The sequence below is a fragment of the Podarcis pityusensis genome (genome assembly GCF_964106645.2).
Source record: "Podarcis pityusensis genome assembly, chromosome: 13".
In the NCBI taxonomy this organism is placed as follows: Eukaryota; Metazoa; Chordata; class Lepidosauria; order Squamata; family Lacertidae; genus Podarcis; species Podarcis pityusensis.
The window spans coordinates 52,519,466-52,539,449 of record NC_138038.1 but is presented as its reverse complement, the minus strand read 5'-3'; the positions used below and the strand labels follow the sequence as shown (position 1 = coordinate 52,539,449).

General features: G+C 47.5%; 1 protein-coding gene across 3 annotated transcripts; it reads right to left on the bottom strand.

Annotated features, from left to right (window-relative positions):
• Positions 1–432: 432 nt before the first annotated feature.
• On the bottom strand, positions 433–11,616 carry TMEM95 (transmembrane protein 95). 3 transcript variants are annotated; one of them, XM_080980032.1, is made up of 7 exons: positions 11,094–11,598; positions 9,961–10,017; positions 9,330–9,410; positions 7,032–7,052; positions 4,706–4,786; positions 3,949–4,036; positions 433–1,147 (listed from the first exon to the last, which is right to left on the bottom strand). In XM_080980032.1, exons 1-7 carry the CDS (start codon positions 11,347–11,349, stop codon positions 1,102–1,104), a joined length of 630 nt encoding a protein of 209 aa, XP_080836158.1. In that variant the 5' UTR covers positions 11,350–11,598; the 3' UTR covers positions 433–1,101. The 3 variants fall into 3 exon arrangements, with proteins under 3 accessions (XP_080836158.1, XP_080836159.1, XP_080836157.1); XM_080980033.1 differs by lacking the exon at positions 3,949–4,036 and having other exon boundaries at positions 11,094–11,609; XM_080980031.1 differs by lacking the exons at positions 433–1,147; positions 3,949–4,036; positions 4,706–4,786 and having other exon boundaries at positions 6,678–7,052; positions 11,094–11,616.
• Positions 11,617–19,984: the final 8,368 nt, after the last annotated feature.

Below are 19,984 nucleotides of genomic sequence, written 5' to 3'. Positions count from 1 at the left end.
GGGCTCTTGTGTCCCCCATAAGGGAATAAGGGCAGATTTTCATTTATTACAGTGTCATCTGCAAATTTGACAAGCATCCCCTCAACTCCTTCGTCCAAGTCATTTATAAAGACGTTGAATGACAACAGGCCCTTCACCCTATATTTGTGCACCTGGTTCTTCCAGAATAGGAGAAGAGGTTGCTGGATCAGGCCTATCTTGGCCAGCATCCTGTTCTCATGGGGGCAGGGGGGGACAACCAGATGTCCGTGGGAAACCAGTGAGCAGGATCCGACCTCAAAAGCCCTCTCAGAGCATTGACATACTGGCTAGTAGCCACCAATCGCCTTCTCCTCCTCCATGAATTTGCCCCATCCTCTTTTAAAGCCGTCCTCCTGTGGCAGGGAGTTCCACAGGTTAACGCGTGAATAAGTATTTCAAAAACCAGGCAGATTTGTCAAGGCAGGGTTCGGTTTTATGACAAAACATTTGTAACAAACGCAATGAAATAAATTCCCCCCTGCCAACCCAATATGCTTCAATCTGGAACTTGCTAAATCAGGCGATAATTTAATGGATTGGGCGTTTTACACACAAACAGAGTTTCTTTCTTTCTTTTTTTTTAAGACCCCCCGCTCTCTGATTTCCTTACCCACTGCCTGTGAGCTTTTAAATCAGCCTGGTAGTGCCTCTGTGGCTGATTGAACTGGAATATAAATAAATCTACATTTCATAACATGGGATAATTTTGCACCTAGGGAGTTATAGCAGTGGAGGGGGGGGGGGAATTATCGGCGCTTTCTAGTGTTCCTGTTTGCATCTGAATATGTGCTGTTTTTTCCTATATATAACTGAATAAAAATGGCTTTTTTGGGAATTACATGCAGATCTGTGCATTTTTTTTAAAAAGTGCAGTTATTTTGCACATGTGCTTATGGGACGCAGTCACAGCCAAGACCTCCGTGTCCTGAACATTGCTTGCACGATGTTGGGTGGGTGTCGCCAGCATCGCTTCTTCCAGCTCGTGCCTCACGTATTTTGACTCTTATACAACGCCCCCCCCCCCTTCATGTGCAAAGGAGGAGATTATGGAGGGGCCTGCAAGCATTTTGCTCCCCTTTCCTATACCGGCCCCTCCTCTTCTCTCGTGTTCGCGCGGAGCCAAAACCTGCCAAAGAGGAAAGGAAAATATTAATCATCGGGGAAACCGGTTTGCACAGACTCCCTCCCCCCCCCTTCTCTTTTCGTTTCTTTGCAGAGTGATTCATTCAGAAACTATGCCGGGTGCGTGTGGTGCTGTGACGCTTCTGGTGTCGCGAAACAGGCGTGGAAAACACACACACACACAATTGCATCCAGAGACACTGGCTGGGAGATTCAGGAAGGAAGGATGTCTTCACACGGCACACGGTTAGACTGCGGAACTCCCTGCCACAGCAGGCAGTGTCGGCCAAAAGCCTGGATGGCTTTACAAAGGGGACAGAAAGATGTTAAACTGTTTTTGTATGCCACAACTGCTGCTCGAATTTTACTAGCTAAGAATTGGAAAACACAAGAAGTACCAACAATGGAAGAATAGCAGATGAAGATGATGGACTTTTCGGAGCTGGCTGACCTAACCAGAAGAGTCCCTGACCAGAAGGAGGAGGACTACCAGGAAGAATGGATGGAATTTAAAGACTATTTACTTCAATATGTTAAACTAAACTAATTGGATTGCCTGCAAGTATCAGATAGGCTTAGGATTTAATTGCATAATGTGATGAATTAACATGGTTAAAGTTGAAATGTAAAGGGGGGGAAAAGATGTTAAGTGAATAAGTTAATTGTTTTAAGAATTTAAGGTAAAGGTAAAGGGATCCCTGACCATTAGGTCCAGTCGTGGCAGACTCTGGGGTTGCGGCGCTCATCTCGCTTTATTGGCCGAGGGAGCCGGCGTTCAGCTTCCGGGTCATGTGGTCAGCAGGACTAAGCCGCTTCTGGAGAACCAGAGCAGCGCACGGAAATGCTGTTTACCTTCCCGCCGGAGTGGTGCCTATTGATCTACTTGCACTTGGACGTGCTTTCGAACTGCTAGGTTGGCAGGAGCAGGGACCGAGCAACAGGAGCTCACCCCATCATTGCGGGGATTCGAACCACCGACCTTCTGATCAGCAAGTCCTAGGCTCTGTGGTTTAACCCACAGAAACCGTTAAAATGATTTACACTGAAATCCAACCCGAGGGATACAAGGAAGTCACTTAACAATGTTATGAAGTTTAGTTTAAATACAGTTGAGATGTATGTTTGTTTGTTTATATGTTTAAAAAAATTCTGGAAAATTAATTTGAAAATTTGAAAAAAATAAATAAAAGGGGGACAGGGCAAATTCACTGCGTTCCGCAAGTGGAGGCAGTGATGCTTCTGAATGCCAGTTGCCGGAAACCGCAGGTGGGGAGACTGCTGCTCTTGAACTCAGGACCCGCTTATGGGGTTCCCCTAATGGGGATCTGCTCAGCTGCTGTGAGGACAGGAAGTTGGATTAAATAGGCCATCGTCCTGATTCAGCAGGCTGTTCTTCTATTCTTCTGTTCTGATGCGGAAATTTAAACCTAACTACTGTATATCTTGGGACACGGGTGGCGCTGTGGGTTAAACCACAGAGCCTAGGACTTGCCGATCAGAAGGTCGGCGGTTCGAATCCCCATTACAAGGTGAGCTCCCGCTGTGTGTAATCCCTGCTCCTGCCAACCTAGCAGTTCGAAAGCACGTCAAAGTGCAAGTAGATAAATAGGTACCACTCTGGCGGGAAGATAAACGGCGTTTCCGTGCGCTGTTCTGGTTCGCCAGAAGCGGCTTAGTCCTGCTGACCACATGACCTGGAAGCTGTACCCCGGTTCCCTCGGCCAGTAAAGCGAGATGAGCGCCGCAACCCCAGAGTCGGCCATGACTGGACCTAATGGTCAGGGATCCCCTTTACCTTTACAGTATATCTTGCCGGCCTGTGGAGGTCTGGCAAGCAAGGCGTGTGAGCGCCAGGTCTCTCCTGCTCCCTCTCCCCAGGAAGCTGGTCTTCAAAGATAGACTGCCACTGAGAATGGAGGTTCTATAGAACATGTGGATTCTGTAGAGCCATCGTGAGCCATAACCGCCGGCAGACCTCTCTCCTCCACCGTGACAATACCTTTTTGGCACCCTCCCTGCCCGCGGACTTTCTCACCAGAGTGGCGTATGCTCTAGTTATCTCCCGCTTGGACTACTGCCATGTGCTCTGCGTGGGGCTACCTTTGAAGGTAACCCGGAAACTGCAACTAATCCAGAATGCGGCAGCTAGACTGGGGACTGGGAGACCACATAACACTGGTCTTGAAAGACCTCCATTGGCTCCCAGGACGTTGTGAGGGTCAAAAGTGGATCATGTTCTTTGGAGGAAAGGCAGGACAGAAATGCAGTAGTGAATAAAGTGGTACCTTGGTTCCCAAACACCAAAAAACCCAGAAGTTAAGTGTTCCGGTTTTCAAACGTTTTTCGGAAGCCAAACACCCAATGCGGCTGTTGGCTATTATTTCTGGGGCGCCTGCACAAATCGGAAGCTGCATCTTGGTTTTTGAAATAATAATAATAATAATAATAATAATAATAATAATAATAATAATTTATTTATTTATACCCCGCCCATCTAGCTGGGCTTCCCCAGCCACTCTGCGAGGCTTCCAACAAAATATTAAAATACAGTAATGCGTCAAACATTAAAAGCTTCCCTAAACAGGGCTGCCTTCAGATGTCTTCTAAAAGTCAGGTGGTTGTTTATTTCCTTGACATCTGGTGGGAGGGAGTTCCACAGGGCAGTTTTGGAACGGACTTCGGGAACGGATTAAGTTCGAGAACCAAGGCACCGCAGTATTGTCCATTATCCCATTAATTGAGGTCCTCTTATCAGCAATGCCCCTCCCCCTTTGCCCCTTCCCCTCCATGGGGCGCCCCACTTACTCGAGAGCGCAAGAGACGATGCCCAGAAAAAGGCAGGACCCAGAGATGGAGCAGATTAACCGGGTGATTTTTTCCAGACCTCCGCCCTCTGTGGGGAGAAAGTGAAAGAGCAATGGGCGAGCGAATGCCAGGGGGTGAGGCGGGCAAAGAGAAGAAGGGGTGCTTGGAAGAGCCCCAGGAAGGTCTTGGGTGGCTCCCAATAATAATAATAATAATAATAATAATAATAATAATTTATAAAACATCAAACACTAAAAGCTTCCCTAAACAGGGCTGCCTTCAGATGTCTTCTGAAAGTCAGATAGTTGTTTATTTCCTTGACATCTGAAGGGAGGGCGTTCCACAGGGCGGGCGCCACCACCGAGAAGGCCCTGTGCCCGGTTCTAAGGAAAAGCGGGACATACATGGATCAAACCAGAAACCAGGATGGCGTCTGTCAATCCCTGGAAAATTGGGACGCGTGGAAGGTCTGCCAAAGGCCTTGGCAAGTAGGGTGGACCCTGGAAGATAAAAGGGGAGGGAGGGAGGGGGGCAAGGACTGGCCAAGGAGGGGTGGGAATTGCACACCCAAAGGGTTTGCATAAGAGACAGGGGGCTTTTTAATGTTTGAAGTTTTATTCTGTTTTCAGTGTTCTGTTGGGGACTGCCCAGAGTGGCTGGGGAAACACAGCCAGATGGGTGGGGTATTATTATTATTATTATTATTATTATTATTATTATTATTATTATTGCAGCAAAGGAGAGAGAAGCTCCTCACCTGGGTAACAGGTCTTCATATCCCAGCAGAGCAGCTCAACTCTCCGGCAAGTGGTACAGTTCCACACTAAGGCTGAGCCCTCTGGAAATGAGAAGGGGGGTCAGGTGAGGGTGTGGGGCAGAGGCCTCAGAACCCCCCACCTCCTCTGACGGAGGGGAAGGACCATAGCTGTCAACCATCCCTTATTTGGCGGAAAACTCCCTTATCCCAGCACCGTGTCCCGCTGCTGTCCCTTATTGAAACCCGGGAAATTTAAGGGACATCATCAATAAGGGACAGCAGCAGGACACGGCGCTGGGATAAGGGACTTTCCCGCCAAATAAGGGACGGTTGACAGCTATGGTTCGGTCCCTGGCCGGCAGCATCTTTGATTCAAAGGATCAGGAGATGAGAAGTGCCTTTTGTGAGAGCCACTCCCAGTGGGAGCAGATCAGACTTCCCCAACCAGGCACCCTCCTGGACTTCGGGGTGCACTGCAGGAGCCCAGACGGCAGCCACCTTATGCTGAATCGGAAAACCTTGTTCCACCTAGCTTAGTGCTGTTGACACAGGTTGGCAGCAGCAATTCTCCAATACAGGAATCGCGGCTCAGAGAGGCTGCAGTTCTTGCCTGGGGTTTTTAATACATGCTTAAAAAACAACACTCAATTTTTAAAAACCACGTCACCCAAATAACCAGGATGCTATTCCCGGTGGCTGCTAACAGTTTTTAATTGATTCATCTAACTAACTACAGTGGTCCCTTGGTTCTCAAACGCCCTGGTACTCAAACAACTTGGAACCCAAACACTGCAAACCCGGAAGTAAGTGTTCCGGTTTGCGAACTTTTTTCAGAAGCCAAACGTGCTCCGTTTTGAGTGTTGCGCTTCCGTTTTGAGTGTTACGCTGAGATCTGTCTGTTTTTGCTATTTATTTTGCGTTTTTGTGGCTTTTTGTTTTGTTTTTGTGACTGTGTGGAACCCAGTTCAGCTACTGATCGATTGATTGATTGATTGATTGATTGATTGTGTGTGTCTGCAGTACAGTGGTACCTTGGGTTACATACACTTCAGGTTACATACGCTTCAGGTTACATACGCTTCAGGTTACATACGCTTCAGATTTCAGACTCCGCTAACCCAGAAATAGTGCTTCAGGTTAAGAACTTTGCTTCAGGATAAGAACAGAAATTGGGTTCCGGTGGCGCGGTGGCAGCAGGAGGCCCCATTGGCTAAAGTGGTGCTTCAGGTTAAGAACAGTTTCAGGTTAAGAATGGACCTCCGGAACAAATTAAGTACTTAACCCGAGGTACCACTGTACATTGTTTATTGCTTTCATTTTATGGATCCATGGTTTCGTCAGACAGTAAAATTCACGTTAAATTGCTGTTTTAGGAGTTGCTTTATAAAGTCTGGAACCGATTAATCCGTTTTGCATTACTTTCTATGGGAAAGCGCACCTCGGTTTTGGAACGCTTTGGTTTTGGAACGGACTTCCAGAACAGATTAAGTTTGAGAACCAAGGTGACCACTGTAATTGCTTAACGACCCAAGGCACAATTATTATTATTATTATTATTATTAGTTATTATTATTAATGTTAATCTTGACCCCATGCACGGGCTATAGTGATATTTCCACAGATAATTGAGTAATAGACCAAAATTCTTTTAAGCAATGTGGACATCTGTCGGGGATGTTTTAGCTGAGATTCCTGAATTGCAGGGGGTTGGAATAGATGACCCCTGGGTCCCTTCCAACTCTACAATTCTATGGATGTAGCCAGGGGTGGGTAGGCGGGCAATGTAATTATTATTATTATTATTATTATTATTATTATTATTATTATTTATACCCCGCCCTTCCTGGTTCAAAAACCAGAACGGCTAACAACAAATTTAAAACACTTTAAAACACTTAATTATAAAAGCAGCATAAAATACAGTATAAAAACACGAATAACAATAAAAAAAATCAATTAGATAATCCCCAGGGCTAGCTCACTAAATTAGTCCTATTTGGGCCAGCGAGGAGACAAGGGGAGAATTAGCTGTGGGGTCTCAGAGCAGGTGATCTTCATAAAAAGGGGAGGGGGAGGGAAGGAAGGGGAATAAAAGATCAGGCTGAATTCAAATTAAAGGCCAGGCGGAATAGCTCTGTCTTACAGGCCTGACGGAAGGAGGTTAAATCCTGCAGGGCCCTGGTCTCATGGGACAGAGCATTCCACCAGGTCGGAGCCACCACTGAGAAGGGATGTAATAAGGGAGGGGGTGTTTCCCCATCTTTTATAAAGGTGGGACTATTGATCCCAGTATTTCGCATTCTGTTATCCCATCCCCGGAACTTACGGCAAGCCGGAGGGCACAGCGCTGGAAGAGAAAAGAGAAAAGAGAAAAGAGGTTTATTGCAAGACACTCAGTCATCTAGCAAGCTAGTTTTTCCAGCAGCTATCAGGGACTGGGGCTGGTCCCTGCCTTGGAAATTGTGAGGCATAGCTGTCAACTTACAGATTTGAAAATAAGGGACCAGCAGCCTCGAAAATAAGGGATCAGCAGCCAAAATAAGGGATTTTCCAAGCACAGGTGTGTTCGACTTCTGAGCCCCTCCGAGCCAAAGGCAGAAAGCCCAGCCAGCGGCCAAACGAAGCCTCAAGCGGTGGTTCCCACAGCGCAGCAACCCGGCAAAGGGGACGCAGCAAGGAAAACCACCGCCCCCTCTCCGCTGGGAAGCGCTGAGCAAAGGCGAGTCCCCAGGCAACGCAGCTGATTTGATTGGCACAAGGCATGCAAGCTCCACCCCCCAGTCGTTCTCAGACTCCTTATTGGGTGAGCAACGCAGCCAAGCCACACAGTTGGAGCCTCCCTCCTCCCTGGCCAGCAGGGAGGGAGGGAGAGGAGCTGCTTCCTTTGAAACCCGGGAAATTTAAGGGACATCATCAATAAGGAACAGCAGCGGGACACAGCACTGGGATAAGGGGGTTTCCCGCCAAAGAAGGGACGGTTGACAGCTATGTTGTGAGGTCAGGATAGGACCCTGGAGGTTTCTGGAGTGCTGTTTCTAGTCACCCACACGCCTGATTCAGATCATTTCTCCTGTGCCCTAGGGGGCAAATTCTGAGAGGAAAAATTACCCTCTTCCCTCTCGTCCCAGATGAGTGAGATTATGATTCATTCATTTATTCATTTCATAAAATCTACACACCACTTTTTTAAAAAAAAATGCCCTCAAATCAGAATGCAAAGAGAACGAAACAATGAAATGACCAGCGAAAACAGTTTTTTAAAAACCAACCAAAAAACGGCAATAAACTAAAGAGCAAATTGAAACATACACCCACATTCTACATGTCTGAGCAGGCTTGTCTAAGCGACAGTGGTTTTAGCAGGCGCCAAGAGGAGTACTGCTGAAGGTACTCCTGCCTGGTGTCAAGTGGCAGGGAGTTCCAAAGGTGTCGGCGCTGCCACAGCAAAAGATCCAGTTCCTAGCAAGGCAGAACAGGTAGCGTGTGGAAACAGCGAAAGTCCTGCCAATCCAAGCGGTCAAGTGGGGCGTTTATGGGGCGAGGCGATCTCACAGGTGAACCGGGGTCCCATGTTGTTAAGGGCTTTAGATACTGAGAGCAACACCCCGTACCAAATTGGGAAATCTCTGAGCAGAGGTGCGATATGGCGACAAAGCCTCCCTCCTTTCAGCAACTGGGCTGCAGCAGTGGGGTGCGGTGAAGTTTTTCATAGGGGAACGGTTAGGGGCTAGATTGCGTGGGGCATTGCGGGGGTCAATGTCATGCGTGTGATATTGTGACATCCTGGTGTCATGCACACGAGCATAAGCGAAACCCCACATTTAAGGTGCTGGTTTTGACCTTTAAAGCCCTATGTGGCCCAGGACCCACATACCTACGGGACCGCCTCTCCTGGTATGCCCCGCGGAGGACCTTAAGGTCCACAAATGACAACACTTTGGAGGTCCCCGGTCGCAAGATGGTTAGATTGGTCTCAACTAGGGCCAGGGCCTTTTCAGCACTGGCCCCGACTCGGTGGAACGCTCTGTCCCAAGAGACCAGGGCCCTGTGGGACTTGACATCTTTCCGCGGGGCCTGCAAGACAGAGCTGTTCCGCCTGGCCTTTGGTTTGGACTCACTCTGACCCCTTATATGGGATTTGGTATATAAATTTTCCCCTGGCTTTTTTGCTGACCCATGTAGGACCAGCATGGATAGCTGGCTCAGGTGAATATCCGATGTTTCCTCCCTTTATGGTCTTGATTTATGGGCTACTACTAAAATGAGGCTGCATTTTAAGCTGCATTTTTAAGCCATATTTTAATTAACTGTTTGGTGGTGGTTGTTTTTCTATTACGTTTTATTGTAATTCATATTTGGTGTTAGCCGCTGTGAGTCCTGCCAAGGAGGGAGGGGTATAAATAAACATTTATTTACTTATTATTTATGCGTGTGATATTTTGAGGTCCTGATGTCGCACACGTGAGCATAGGCGAAACCCCACATTTGAGGGAAAACACACTTTGCACATGCCCAGAAGCAACCTCTGTTTTTCCAGCACGTTCTGTGACTGAGATGTATTTAAACAATTTCAGAGCCAGTCCCAATACAGACTGGGTTTCAGACTGAAATTCCTTTCTCATACCTTCTCTGCTCTGCTCTGGTATCTTGACTTCATGAAGCCAGTTCCAAAATTTTGGGAAGTCAGCGAGGCTCTGGTTTATTTCTGGTGGGGAGAAGGGACGAGAGGATTATAATCCCACTGCTACCACCAACAGCAGCTTCTCTAAAGGTAAAGGTAAAGGGACCCCTGACCATTAGGTCCAGTCGTGGCCGACTCTGGGGTTGCGGCGCTCATCTCGCTTTACTGGCCGAGGGAGCCAGCGTACAGTTTCCGGGTCATGTGGCCAGCATGACTGAGCCGCTTCTGGGGAACCAGAGCAGCGCACGGAAACGCCGTTTACCTTCCCGCCGGAGCAGTACCTATTTATCTACTTGCACTGGTGTGCTTTCGAACTGCTAGGTTGGCAGGAGCAGGGACTGAGCAATGGGAGCTCACCCCGTCATTGCGGGGATTCGAACCGCTGACCTTCTGATCAGCAAGCCCTAGGCTCTGTGGTTTAACCCACAGCGCCATTGCTACCACCAACAGCAGCTTCTCTAGACTGATGCAAAAGCAAGAGTTTTCATCCCCCCCCCTCCTTCCTTCATTTTACGCCCATCGTCCCAAGGAAGCGCCACCCCCTGAAATCTGCACAATCCAAACTGCTCCTTACCTATAACCCGGAAGACTCGGTGCGTTTTTTCCAGCAAGAGATCCAAGGACATGTCATCTGCAGGTGGGAGGGAAGAAAGGGGAACCTTGCATGAGGCACGGTGGTCTGCAATACCTGCCACCCCCAACCTGGCACCCTCCAGAGTGGCGCATGCTCCGGTTATCTCTCGCTTGGACTACTGCCATGCGCTCTACTTGGGGCTACCTTTGAAGGTGACCCGGAAAATGCAATTAATCCAGAATGCAGCAGCCAGACTGGTGACTGGGAGCGGCCGCCGAGACCACAGAACACCGGTCCTGAAAGTCCTCCATTGGCTCCCAGGACGTTTCCGAGCACAATTCAAAGTGTTGGTGCTGACCTTGATAGCCCTAAATGGCCTCAAAGGCCCAGTAGACCTGAAGGAGCGTCTCCACCCCCATCATTCAGCCCAGACACTGAGGTCCAGCTCCGAGGAATAACGAGCTTATGAAAGTACTTCAGTGGATTCTGAAAAACGCAAACCGTCCGAAGAACTGTGGTGATATCTCCCCTTAGTTTGTCTAATTTTTAACAGCTCTCTCTACTTCTTGTGGGATTGAGTTCCACAGGTCAGCTATGAAGCGAGAAGCACATTTGTTTGTCCTGAACCTTCCGGCATTATATACAAGTGATTGTGTGCAGGTAGAAACCTAGAAATTCTTCTTCTTCTTCTTCTTCTTCTTCTTCTTGTTATTATTATTATTATTATTATTATTATTATTACTATTATCTCTTGCTCTGCCCCCTTTCCCCCTCTGGCTCCACCCACCACCAGCATGTGGACACCTGCCCCCCAAAGAGATAGCCCACAGGGAAATATAGAGGGAGCCCCACCCCTGTTGCCACCCATAAGAATATATTGTTATTATTACCGCTAATAATATTGATCTGAGCGACTATGCTAATGGGATGCATACAGAAATAATAACAGTGGCATTCTGGTCACGCATACCAAACTAATAATAGTGATGTTGCACGATGCAGACAGAAATACTAACAGTGACGTTCCATCAATGTGTACAGAAATAATAACAGTGATGTTCTAATCATTGCCATTAAATAATAATAAATCCTGCCCTTTTCCAGACATCCCCGAAGAGCCCCGTTTTCTCTACCTAAGGCCAAGCCCAGGGAGGACTCTCTGCCCCACGGATAACCGGTACAGTTTGCCTGGCGGTAACGCTCTCGGTATTGGGCGCAGAGGTAGGCAAAGCGGGTCTTCAGGTTCTTGGAATGGAGTCCGCAGTGGATGCACCCCTCCGTCTCGGGGCTCTCGCAGGCGAGGAGCAGGAGCAGGAGAGCCAGAGTCGCGGGCGACCGAGAGGCAGGTCCCAGAGCCCTCGGAGCGAAGAACGATTTAGGAAGGGCCATTGGTGGGCCCACCAGGAAAGCTGTAGGCGTGGCTGGCGGAACACGTTCCAGAACCCTTTTGGTTCATTGGGTCGGGGTTCTAAGCTGCCGCCAGGGCAACCGGTTCCAGAGTCCTGGGGCGGGGGTTCTGTTCATAAAGGGACAACTCTGGCCTCGGTCCTGTATACCTGAAGGAGCGTCTGCACCCCCATCGTCCAGCCCGGACACTGAGGTCCAGTTCCAAGGGCCTTCTGGCAGTTGTCTGCCTGTAAGAAGCAAGGTCACAGGAAACCAGGCACAGAGCCTTCTTGGTGGTGGCGCCCACCCTGTGGAACGCCCTCCCACCAGATGTCAAGGAAATAAAAAACTATTTTAGTTTTAAAAGACAGCTGAAGGCGGCCCTGTTTAGGGAAGTTTTTAATGTCTGACGCTGTATTGATTTTAATATTCGGTTGGAAGCTGCCCAGAGTGGCTGGGGAAACCTAGCCAGATGGGTGGGGTATAAATTATTATTATTATTATTATTATTATTATTATTATTATTATTTTATGGAAATTACAGGGGGGCACATCTTTAAAGTTGTTAAATGTTACAAATATTATGCCTGAATGTATCCTTTCAACTTGACAGCTCAGGGAAGTTACCTAGCTTTAAAAATAATATAAAATCAACCCCTTTGCCCATTTCCTCCATTCCAAAGCTATTTCCCCCTTGAAAGGGACTCCAGGAAGTTCCCAGAGGTGACAATTGCTGAGCTGATTGTTGGCCAAGGAAAGCCTAATCCCATCACCGGACTTGCCAAGGGGTCCAGACATGCAAAGGAAGTTCTCTTGGACTTTGGGTGGTGGGACTTCAGAGGTGTTTGCCTCTGCTCATCTTATACCTGGGTCTTGCCCTGACATGTCTTCTTCTGCTACTCTTGGACCAAGGACTTGTCTGGACATGTTTGCCAAGGTTAAACTAGTGTAACCCCTGTCTACCCCTCCACTTTTGTGACATGTCAGTGATGTATCAATGATGCTGTACGAACTGTATTCTGGGATATGGTGGGAAAGTTTTAAAAGTCCTTGTCACCCCATCCTCGGGGTTCAAAATTCCTCTTTGAACCTGTTGCGCAATAAACTTTGGTCTACAGCTGTTTGCTCCGGCTGGTGGCTGGACTCCTTCCTTTATTCCGCAGGGACCCACGGGCTCTGCCCGACCAGCTGGGTGACTGAGCAGCCTCACACCTAGATTCTTCCGTAGCAATTATATTATGTGATCCACTGGGAGCAGTCAAGTACAACATTCCTTGTTTTCCTAGAGTGGACTAGCGAGGGGATGTTTGGTCCAACCCGTTCTAAACTTCCTGTTCCCCCTGGCCTGGAGCATCCTTCCTTTTGCATGTGACTAGTGGGTGGGCATGACCTTGTCAGACCTAGTCAAAGGCCAAGACGTGCTTCCCCTATCCCTCTTCTCCATCTTCCTTTCGTCCTGTGAACTGCTGCACTGCTAGCCTGCGGTCACTAGGCAAATCTCCCTTATGGGGTAAACCTGTTTCTATATGTTTGAAACTTTAAGCCTAAAGCAGTGACGGCCAAACTTGGCCCTCCAGCTGTTTGGAGACTACAGTTCCCATCATCCCTGACCTGTTAGCTAGGGATGATGGGAGTTGTAGTCCAAAAACAGCTGGAGACCCAAGTTTGGCCATCACTGGCTTCTTCTTTTTTTTCTATTTTAAGTAATATTTATTAAAATTTCAAAAGAAGAAAAATCACATTAATAAGAAAATTAACAATAAAAAAGAAAAATACAAAATACAAAAAAGAAAAAAACAGTTAAAAACAATTCCATCTTTTCTTCACTTCTTTTACATTTACTTGTTTCCCGGACCTCCTCATACCTCCCTCTTTTGTATTCCAATTCAGTATGTTAATCCAGCAATTCCTTTCCCTCCTTTTAATCCTAATCTTTAATCATGATAAATTATAACATTAAATTTTTACATATTAAAAACCAATTTTTCCATATTTTTTTTATACCATTACCGCTAGAAACCGCTTAACTTCAATCCGTCATCATTCTAACATTCATTAATTTGGCCATCACTGGCTTCAAGCCTGCCTTCAGGGATCACTCTGTGCTCTGCCTGATCGTGAGTAAACTTTATTTTTATTGCTTATGAGTAAGACTGTAGTGTCTGTATTCTTTTAGCAGGGATTCAAGGGGTCCTACCAGGCAAATATTAGAACATATTTCAACCTGGACAAGCCAGATTGACTTGCATATTGTCTTCAGAAACTCACATGAGTTTGCAACAGGTTTTCTGCTGCGTAAAGGGGACTGCTCTCTGCTAAGTAAAGGAACTTGCTAGCACAAGCTAGGAAGGATATGAATAAACAATATATCCTCTCTTGCCACCCTGAACATTCCCACAACAACATCCGGCAAGATTAAGGACAAAGAAAAGAAAATCCTCTGTGCCTTGAAAAGGTCAACTGCGGAACTCCCTCCCACAAGATGGCCACCATCTTGGATGGCTTTAAAAAAAGGAGTGGGCAAATTTGTGGAGGAGGAAAAGGTTATTGATGGCTACTATCCAGTTTCCCAGTAGTGATGTATGGAAGTGAGAGCTGGACCATAAAGAAGGCTGATCGCCGAAGAATGGATGCTTTTGAATTCTGGTGCTGGAGGAGACTCTGGAGAGTCCCATGGACTGCAAGAAGATCAAACCTCTCCATTCTTGAGGAAATCGGCCCTGAGTGCTCACTGGAAGGACAGATCCTGAAGCTGAGGCTCCAAGACTTTGGCCTCCTCATGAGAAGAGAAGACTCCCTGGAAAAGATCCTGATGTTGGGAAAGATGGAGGGTGCAAGGAGAAGGGGACGACGGAGGACGAGATGGTGGGACAGTGATCTCAAAGCTACCAGCATGAGTCTGACCAAACTGCGGGAGGCAGTGGAAGACAGGAGGGCCTGGCGTGCTCTGGTCCAGGGGGTCACGAAGAGGCGGACGCGACTAAACGACTAAACAACAACAATCCAGTTTCTTGGTAGATCTTGCCTCTAGGAGGCGGTTGTGGGCCTTTCCACAGCTCCCTAAGGCTCCTCCTTGGCCAGGTCCTTCCCAAGCAATCTGAGACTTCACTAACACCTTGTCTCTCAACGCTCTGTCCTCTTCACGCCTCTTCTAGTTCTGGGATACCAGGCAGGGGTTTTTTGTCACAGCAGGAGAGGGAGACACCCTGGGGTCTTCGCCAGCCAGACTCATCTCTGCCCCTTGGTCACCTCACTCTCCTACTTCCACTTCTGCTTCTGGACGTAGACTCCCTTAGCCCTGTTGCCTCTTCAGCTCCAAATCTCCTCTTCCCTCTCTGACCACTCATCACCATCTCACCCAGCGCCGGATTTAGGTTTGATGAGGCCTTAAGCTACTGAAGGTAATGGGGCTCTTTATATGCCCAGCTGTCGTTTGTCAACAACAAAATGGTCCCTATTTCTTTTCTGTTTTGCTTTTGTGATTGATTGTGTGACTGCAGTACATTGTTTATTGCTTCCATTTTATGGATCGATGGGTCTCGTTAGATAGTAAAATTCATATTCAACTGCTGTTCTTTAAGGGGTTGTTTTTAAAAGTCTGGAAAGGATTACAGTGGTACCTCGGGTTACATACGCTTCAAGTTACAGACTCCGCTAACCCAGAAATAGTGCTTCAGGTAAAGAACTTTGCTTCAGGATGAGAACAGAAATTGTGCTCCGGCGGCGCAGCAGCAGCAGGAGGAGGCACCATTAGCTAAAGTGGTGCTTCAGGTTAAGAACAGTTTCAGGTTAAGTACAAACCTCCGGAACGAATTAAGTACTTAACCCGAGGTACCACTGTATTCGGTTTCGCGTTACTTTCTATGGGAAAGCGCGCCTTGGTTTTGGAACGCTTTGGTTTTGGAACGGACTTCCGGAACGGATTAAGTTCGAGAACCAAGGTCCCACTGTAATACTTTAGCTGCAGTTCATTCATTTTCAGCTTTGCAATCTTATTAAAAAAGTGCGCCTGGACATTCTGTTGTTGCGCCCGTAACCATGGTTTAAGGTGCTCTTTAGCTCCTCGTGTTCATATCTCAGTTTCTAACACTGCATGACGGAGAGTGAGAACATGTGATTGTGAGAGCCTCTTCATTCCCGCGCTGCGTCAGATTCAGAAGACAAGCATTTCAGGGAGAGCGACAGAGCCCCCAAACACCCAAGGCACCAGCTCTTAGGTCATGTGGCTAGCCAAGAAGAGAGTACCTCTGAGCATGTGCGGAGGGCATTCCCCACCTCCAACTTAGGAAACAGAGCCAGCCCAGGGAAGCTTTGCTGTGCGTTACGCATGAAAAGTGTGCCGGCGTGACAGGCCTGCTTTGAAGAAGATTCAATATTGAAGCAGTGCGTGTTGGGGCCTGTTGCCGAGAGCTTAAGATGGGCCACATCAGAGCTTGCGCATAGATCCACAGAGGAGGAGGGGGAATGTGTGGGCGTTGAGAGCCTGAACAGGTTTAGCAGGTACATGATGACACGCAGGTCTGTAAATAAGTCTAATGTAATGCCTCTTTTGTGCTTTGACCTGCCAAGAGAGAGAGAGAGAGAGATTTTTCTCCCTCTACCGGTCAGTTCCCAGAGCTGCAAGCAGCTCCTAAAGGACACAGCAATTGAAAAAGCTGGCCAGGAGAGCCCTTTGCTGGACATGATCTAGCCCAGTACAGCGGTACCTTGGTTCTCAAATAATAATAATAATAATTTATTATTTATACCCCACCCATCTGGCTGAGTTTCCCCAGCCACTCTGGGCGGCTTTCAATCGAGTGTTAAAACAATACAGCATTAAATATTAAAAACTTCCCTAAACAGGGCTGCCTTCAGATGTCTTTTAAAGAGAGGATAGCTGCTTATTTCCTTCACATCTGAAGGGAGGGCGTTCCACAGGACGGGTGCCACCACCGAGAAGGCCCTCTGCCTGGTTCCGTGGAGCTTCACTTCTCGCAATGAGGGAACCGCCAGAAGGCCCTCGGAGCTGGATCTCAGTGTCCGGGCAGAACGATGGGGGTGGAGACGCTCCTTCAGGTCTACTGGGCCTTTGAGGCCGTTTAGGGCTTTCAAGGTCAGCACCAACACTTTGAATTGTGCTCGGAAACATACTGGGAGCCAATGCAGATCTCTCAGGACTGGTGTTATGTGGTCCCGGCGGCCGCTCCCAGTCCCCAGTCTAGCTGCCGCATTCTGGATTAGTTGTAGTTTCCGGGTCACCTCCAAACGTAGCCCCACGTGGAGCGCATGGCAGTAGTCCAAGCGGGAGATAACCAGAGCATGCACCACTCTGGCGAGACAGTCTGCAGGCAGGTAGGGTCTCAGCCAACTTAATCCATTCCGGAAGTCCACTCCAAAACCAAAGCATTCCAAAACCAAGGCGTGCTTTCCCATAGAAAGTAACACGAAACGGATTGATCCGTTCCAGACTTTTAAAAACAACCCCTTAAAAAACAGCAATTGAACATGAATTTTACTCTCCGATGAGACCACTGATCCATAACATGAAAGCAATAAACAATGTATGGCAGTCACACAATCAATTCATCAGTAGCTGAACTGCGTTCCACACAGCCGCAAAAACAGAAATGCAAAATAAATAGCAAAAACAGACAGACCTCGGCGTAACACTCAAAATGAAAGTGTGGCACTCAAATCGGAAGCGTAACACTCAAAACGGAGTACGTTCGGCTTCCGAAAAATGTTCACAAACCGGAACACTTACTTCCGGGTTTGCAGTGTTTGGGTTCCAAGTTGTTTGGGTACCAAGGCGTTTGAGAACCAAGGGACCCCTGTATATGGCTCCCAAGAGGGGACAGCCGCATTTCTCTGGGAGAGCCTGTGAAGACGGCTTAAAAGGAAACACATAAGCTCGTGGAAGAGATGTGGGATTATAAATAAGCAGAGCCTTCACGATGAGGTTTCAGCTTTTCACTTGAAGACGTTTTTTAAAAGTGCAGGTTGCGAAATGAGGAGGGCGAAATGGATATATTGAGGAACACGTGCATTTCTGGGAAGGCAGAGAAAGGGAAGCAGGGCTTCCCACTGGGCCAGGATGTCGGCCTAGCTGAGCCCCTTGGCCTGATCCTGTACAGGGGTCTTCTCATTTGACCACCACTCCCCTTTCATCCATGAGGGTGGAGCTCTGCAATCAAGTCAACCGCGCCAAACCTTGGCCATTGGGGGAACCTCTAAAGCAGGCATAGGCAAACTCGGCCCCTCCAGATGTTTTTGGGACTACAACTCCCATCATCCCTGACCACTGGTCCTGCTAGCTAGGGATGATGGGAATTGTAGTTCCAAAACACCTGGAGGGCTAGAGCTTGCCTGTACCTGCTCTAAAGCTACTCAATAAACACACAAGACGTAACCGGTGTAAGGTAAAGGTAAAGGGACCCCTCACCATTAGGTCCAGTCGTGACCGACTCTGGGGTTGCGGCGCTCATCTCGCTTTATTGGCCGGGGGAGCCGGCGTACAGCTTCCGGGTCATGTGGCCAGCATGACTAAGCCGCTTCTGGCGAACCAGAGCAGCGCACGGAAACGCCGTTGACCTTCCCGCCGGAGCGGTACCTATTGATCTACTTGCACTTTGACGTGCTTTCGAACTGCTAGGTGGGCAGGAGCAGGGACCGAGCAACGGGAGCTCACCCCACTGCGGGGATTCGAACCGCCGACCTTCTGATCGGCAAGTTCTTGGCTCTGTGGTTTAACCCACAGTGCCACCCGCATGCCTATACTTTTGAATAAATAAGGCATACTATTCATAGTATCAAATTGTAGATTTCAACGGAAGTCTCATAAAGTTCAACGAAGAAAGCCGAAGACCCAGTGGATCAGTTCATTCTCTAGTCAGTTCATGCATAAGGTCCATACATATATAAGTGTCTATTCCACCTATTCATAAGAATCCAATAATCCAAATGAAGGATTGTTACAGTTCCACAGAATCCTTTCACAGAGTCTAAGACAAGGATTTCTGGAATATTAGCCTTGTTTCGCCATCCTAGGCTTCATCAGTAGAACAGGCTCATACAGGTGAAACTCGAAAAAATAGAATATCGTGGAAAAGTTCCTTTATTTCAGGAATTCAACTTCAAAGGTGAAACTAATATATGAGATCGACTCATGACATGCAAAGCGAGATATGCTTCTACTTCTCAGAGGTCCAATCTTGCTCGATTTGCAATCCTTGTTTTGCTGATTTCCTTGAATATTCTAATTTTATGAGATTGTTAATTTGGTGTTTTCATAAGCTGTAACGCCATGACCATCGCAATGATAACAAATCAAGGCTTGACATATCTTGCTTTGCATGTCACGAGTCAATCTCATATATTAGTTTCACCTTTCAAGTTGAATTAGTGAAATACAGTGGTGCCCCGCAAGACGAATGCCTCGCAAGACGGAAAACCCGCTAGACGAAAGGGTTTTCCGTTTTGGAGGCGCTTCGCAAAACGAATTTCCTATGTGCTTGCTTCGCAAGACGAAAATGTCTTGCGAGTTCCTGCGGGTTTTTCCCCCTTCCCCCCCCTTTTTCCCAAGCCGCTAAACCGCTTATCAGCTGATCAGCTAAGCCGCTTAACAGCTGATCGCTAAGCCGCTTATCAGCTGATCGTTAAGCCGCTTAACAGCTGATCGCTAAGCCGCTTATCAGCTGATCCGCTAAGCCCGCTAAACCGCTAATACTGTAGCGCTAATCCGCTAAACCGCTAATGGGCTTGCTTCGCAAGACGAAAAAACCCGCAAGACGAAGAGACTCGCGGAACGGATTCTTTTCATCTTGCGAGGCACCACTGTAAAGGAACTTTTCCACGATATTCTAATTTTTCGAGTTTCACCTGTACGTAGTATTACAGGATAGTGGATCATATAGCATAGTAGTGGTTAGACAGGTGGAATACAGTGGTGCCCCGCAAGACGAATGCCTCGCAAGACGGAAAACCCGCTAGACGAAAGGGTTTTCCGTTTTTCAATGCGCTTCACAGGACGAATTTCCCTATGGGCTTGCTTCGCAAGACGAAAATGTCTTGCGAGTCTTGAGATATTTTTTCGCTCCCCCCTCCTTTTTCCAAGCTGCTAAGCCTTTAATAGCCTTTTAGCAGCTAAGCCGCTAAACCGCTAAGCCTTTAATAGCTGCTAAACCGCTAATACCGCTAATCCGCTAATAGGGTTGCTTCACAAGATGAAAAAACCGCTAGACGAAGATACTCGCGGAACGGATTTATTTCGTCTTGCGAGGCACCACTGTAGATACTTATACATGTACGGACCTTATGCATGAACTGACTAGAGAATGAACTGATCCACTGGGTCTTCTGCTTTTTTCGTTGAACTTTGCGAGACTTCCGTTGAAATCTACAATTTGATACTATGAATAGTATACCTTACTTATTCAAAAGTACAGCCTGTTACGTCTTGTGTGTTTATTATGTTTCACGTAACCATCGGTTTGTTGTTGTTTTGCTCTAAAGCTACTGCAAGGGTGCTGAGATATATGGCAGGAATTTATTTTTATGTTTGCTTCTCCGCACATCCACAAACAAAGGTGTGCATTTTCTGGGAATTCCCAATTCCCTCCATTCCCACCCCCCAATATCCTCACCAAAGTCTGTATAC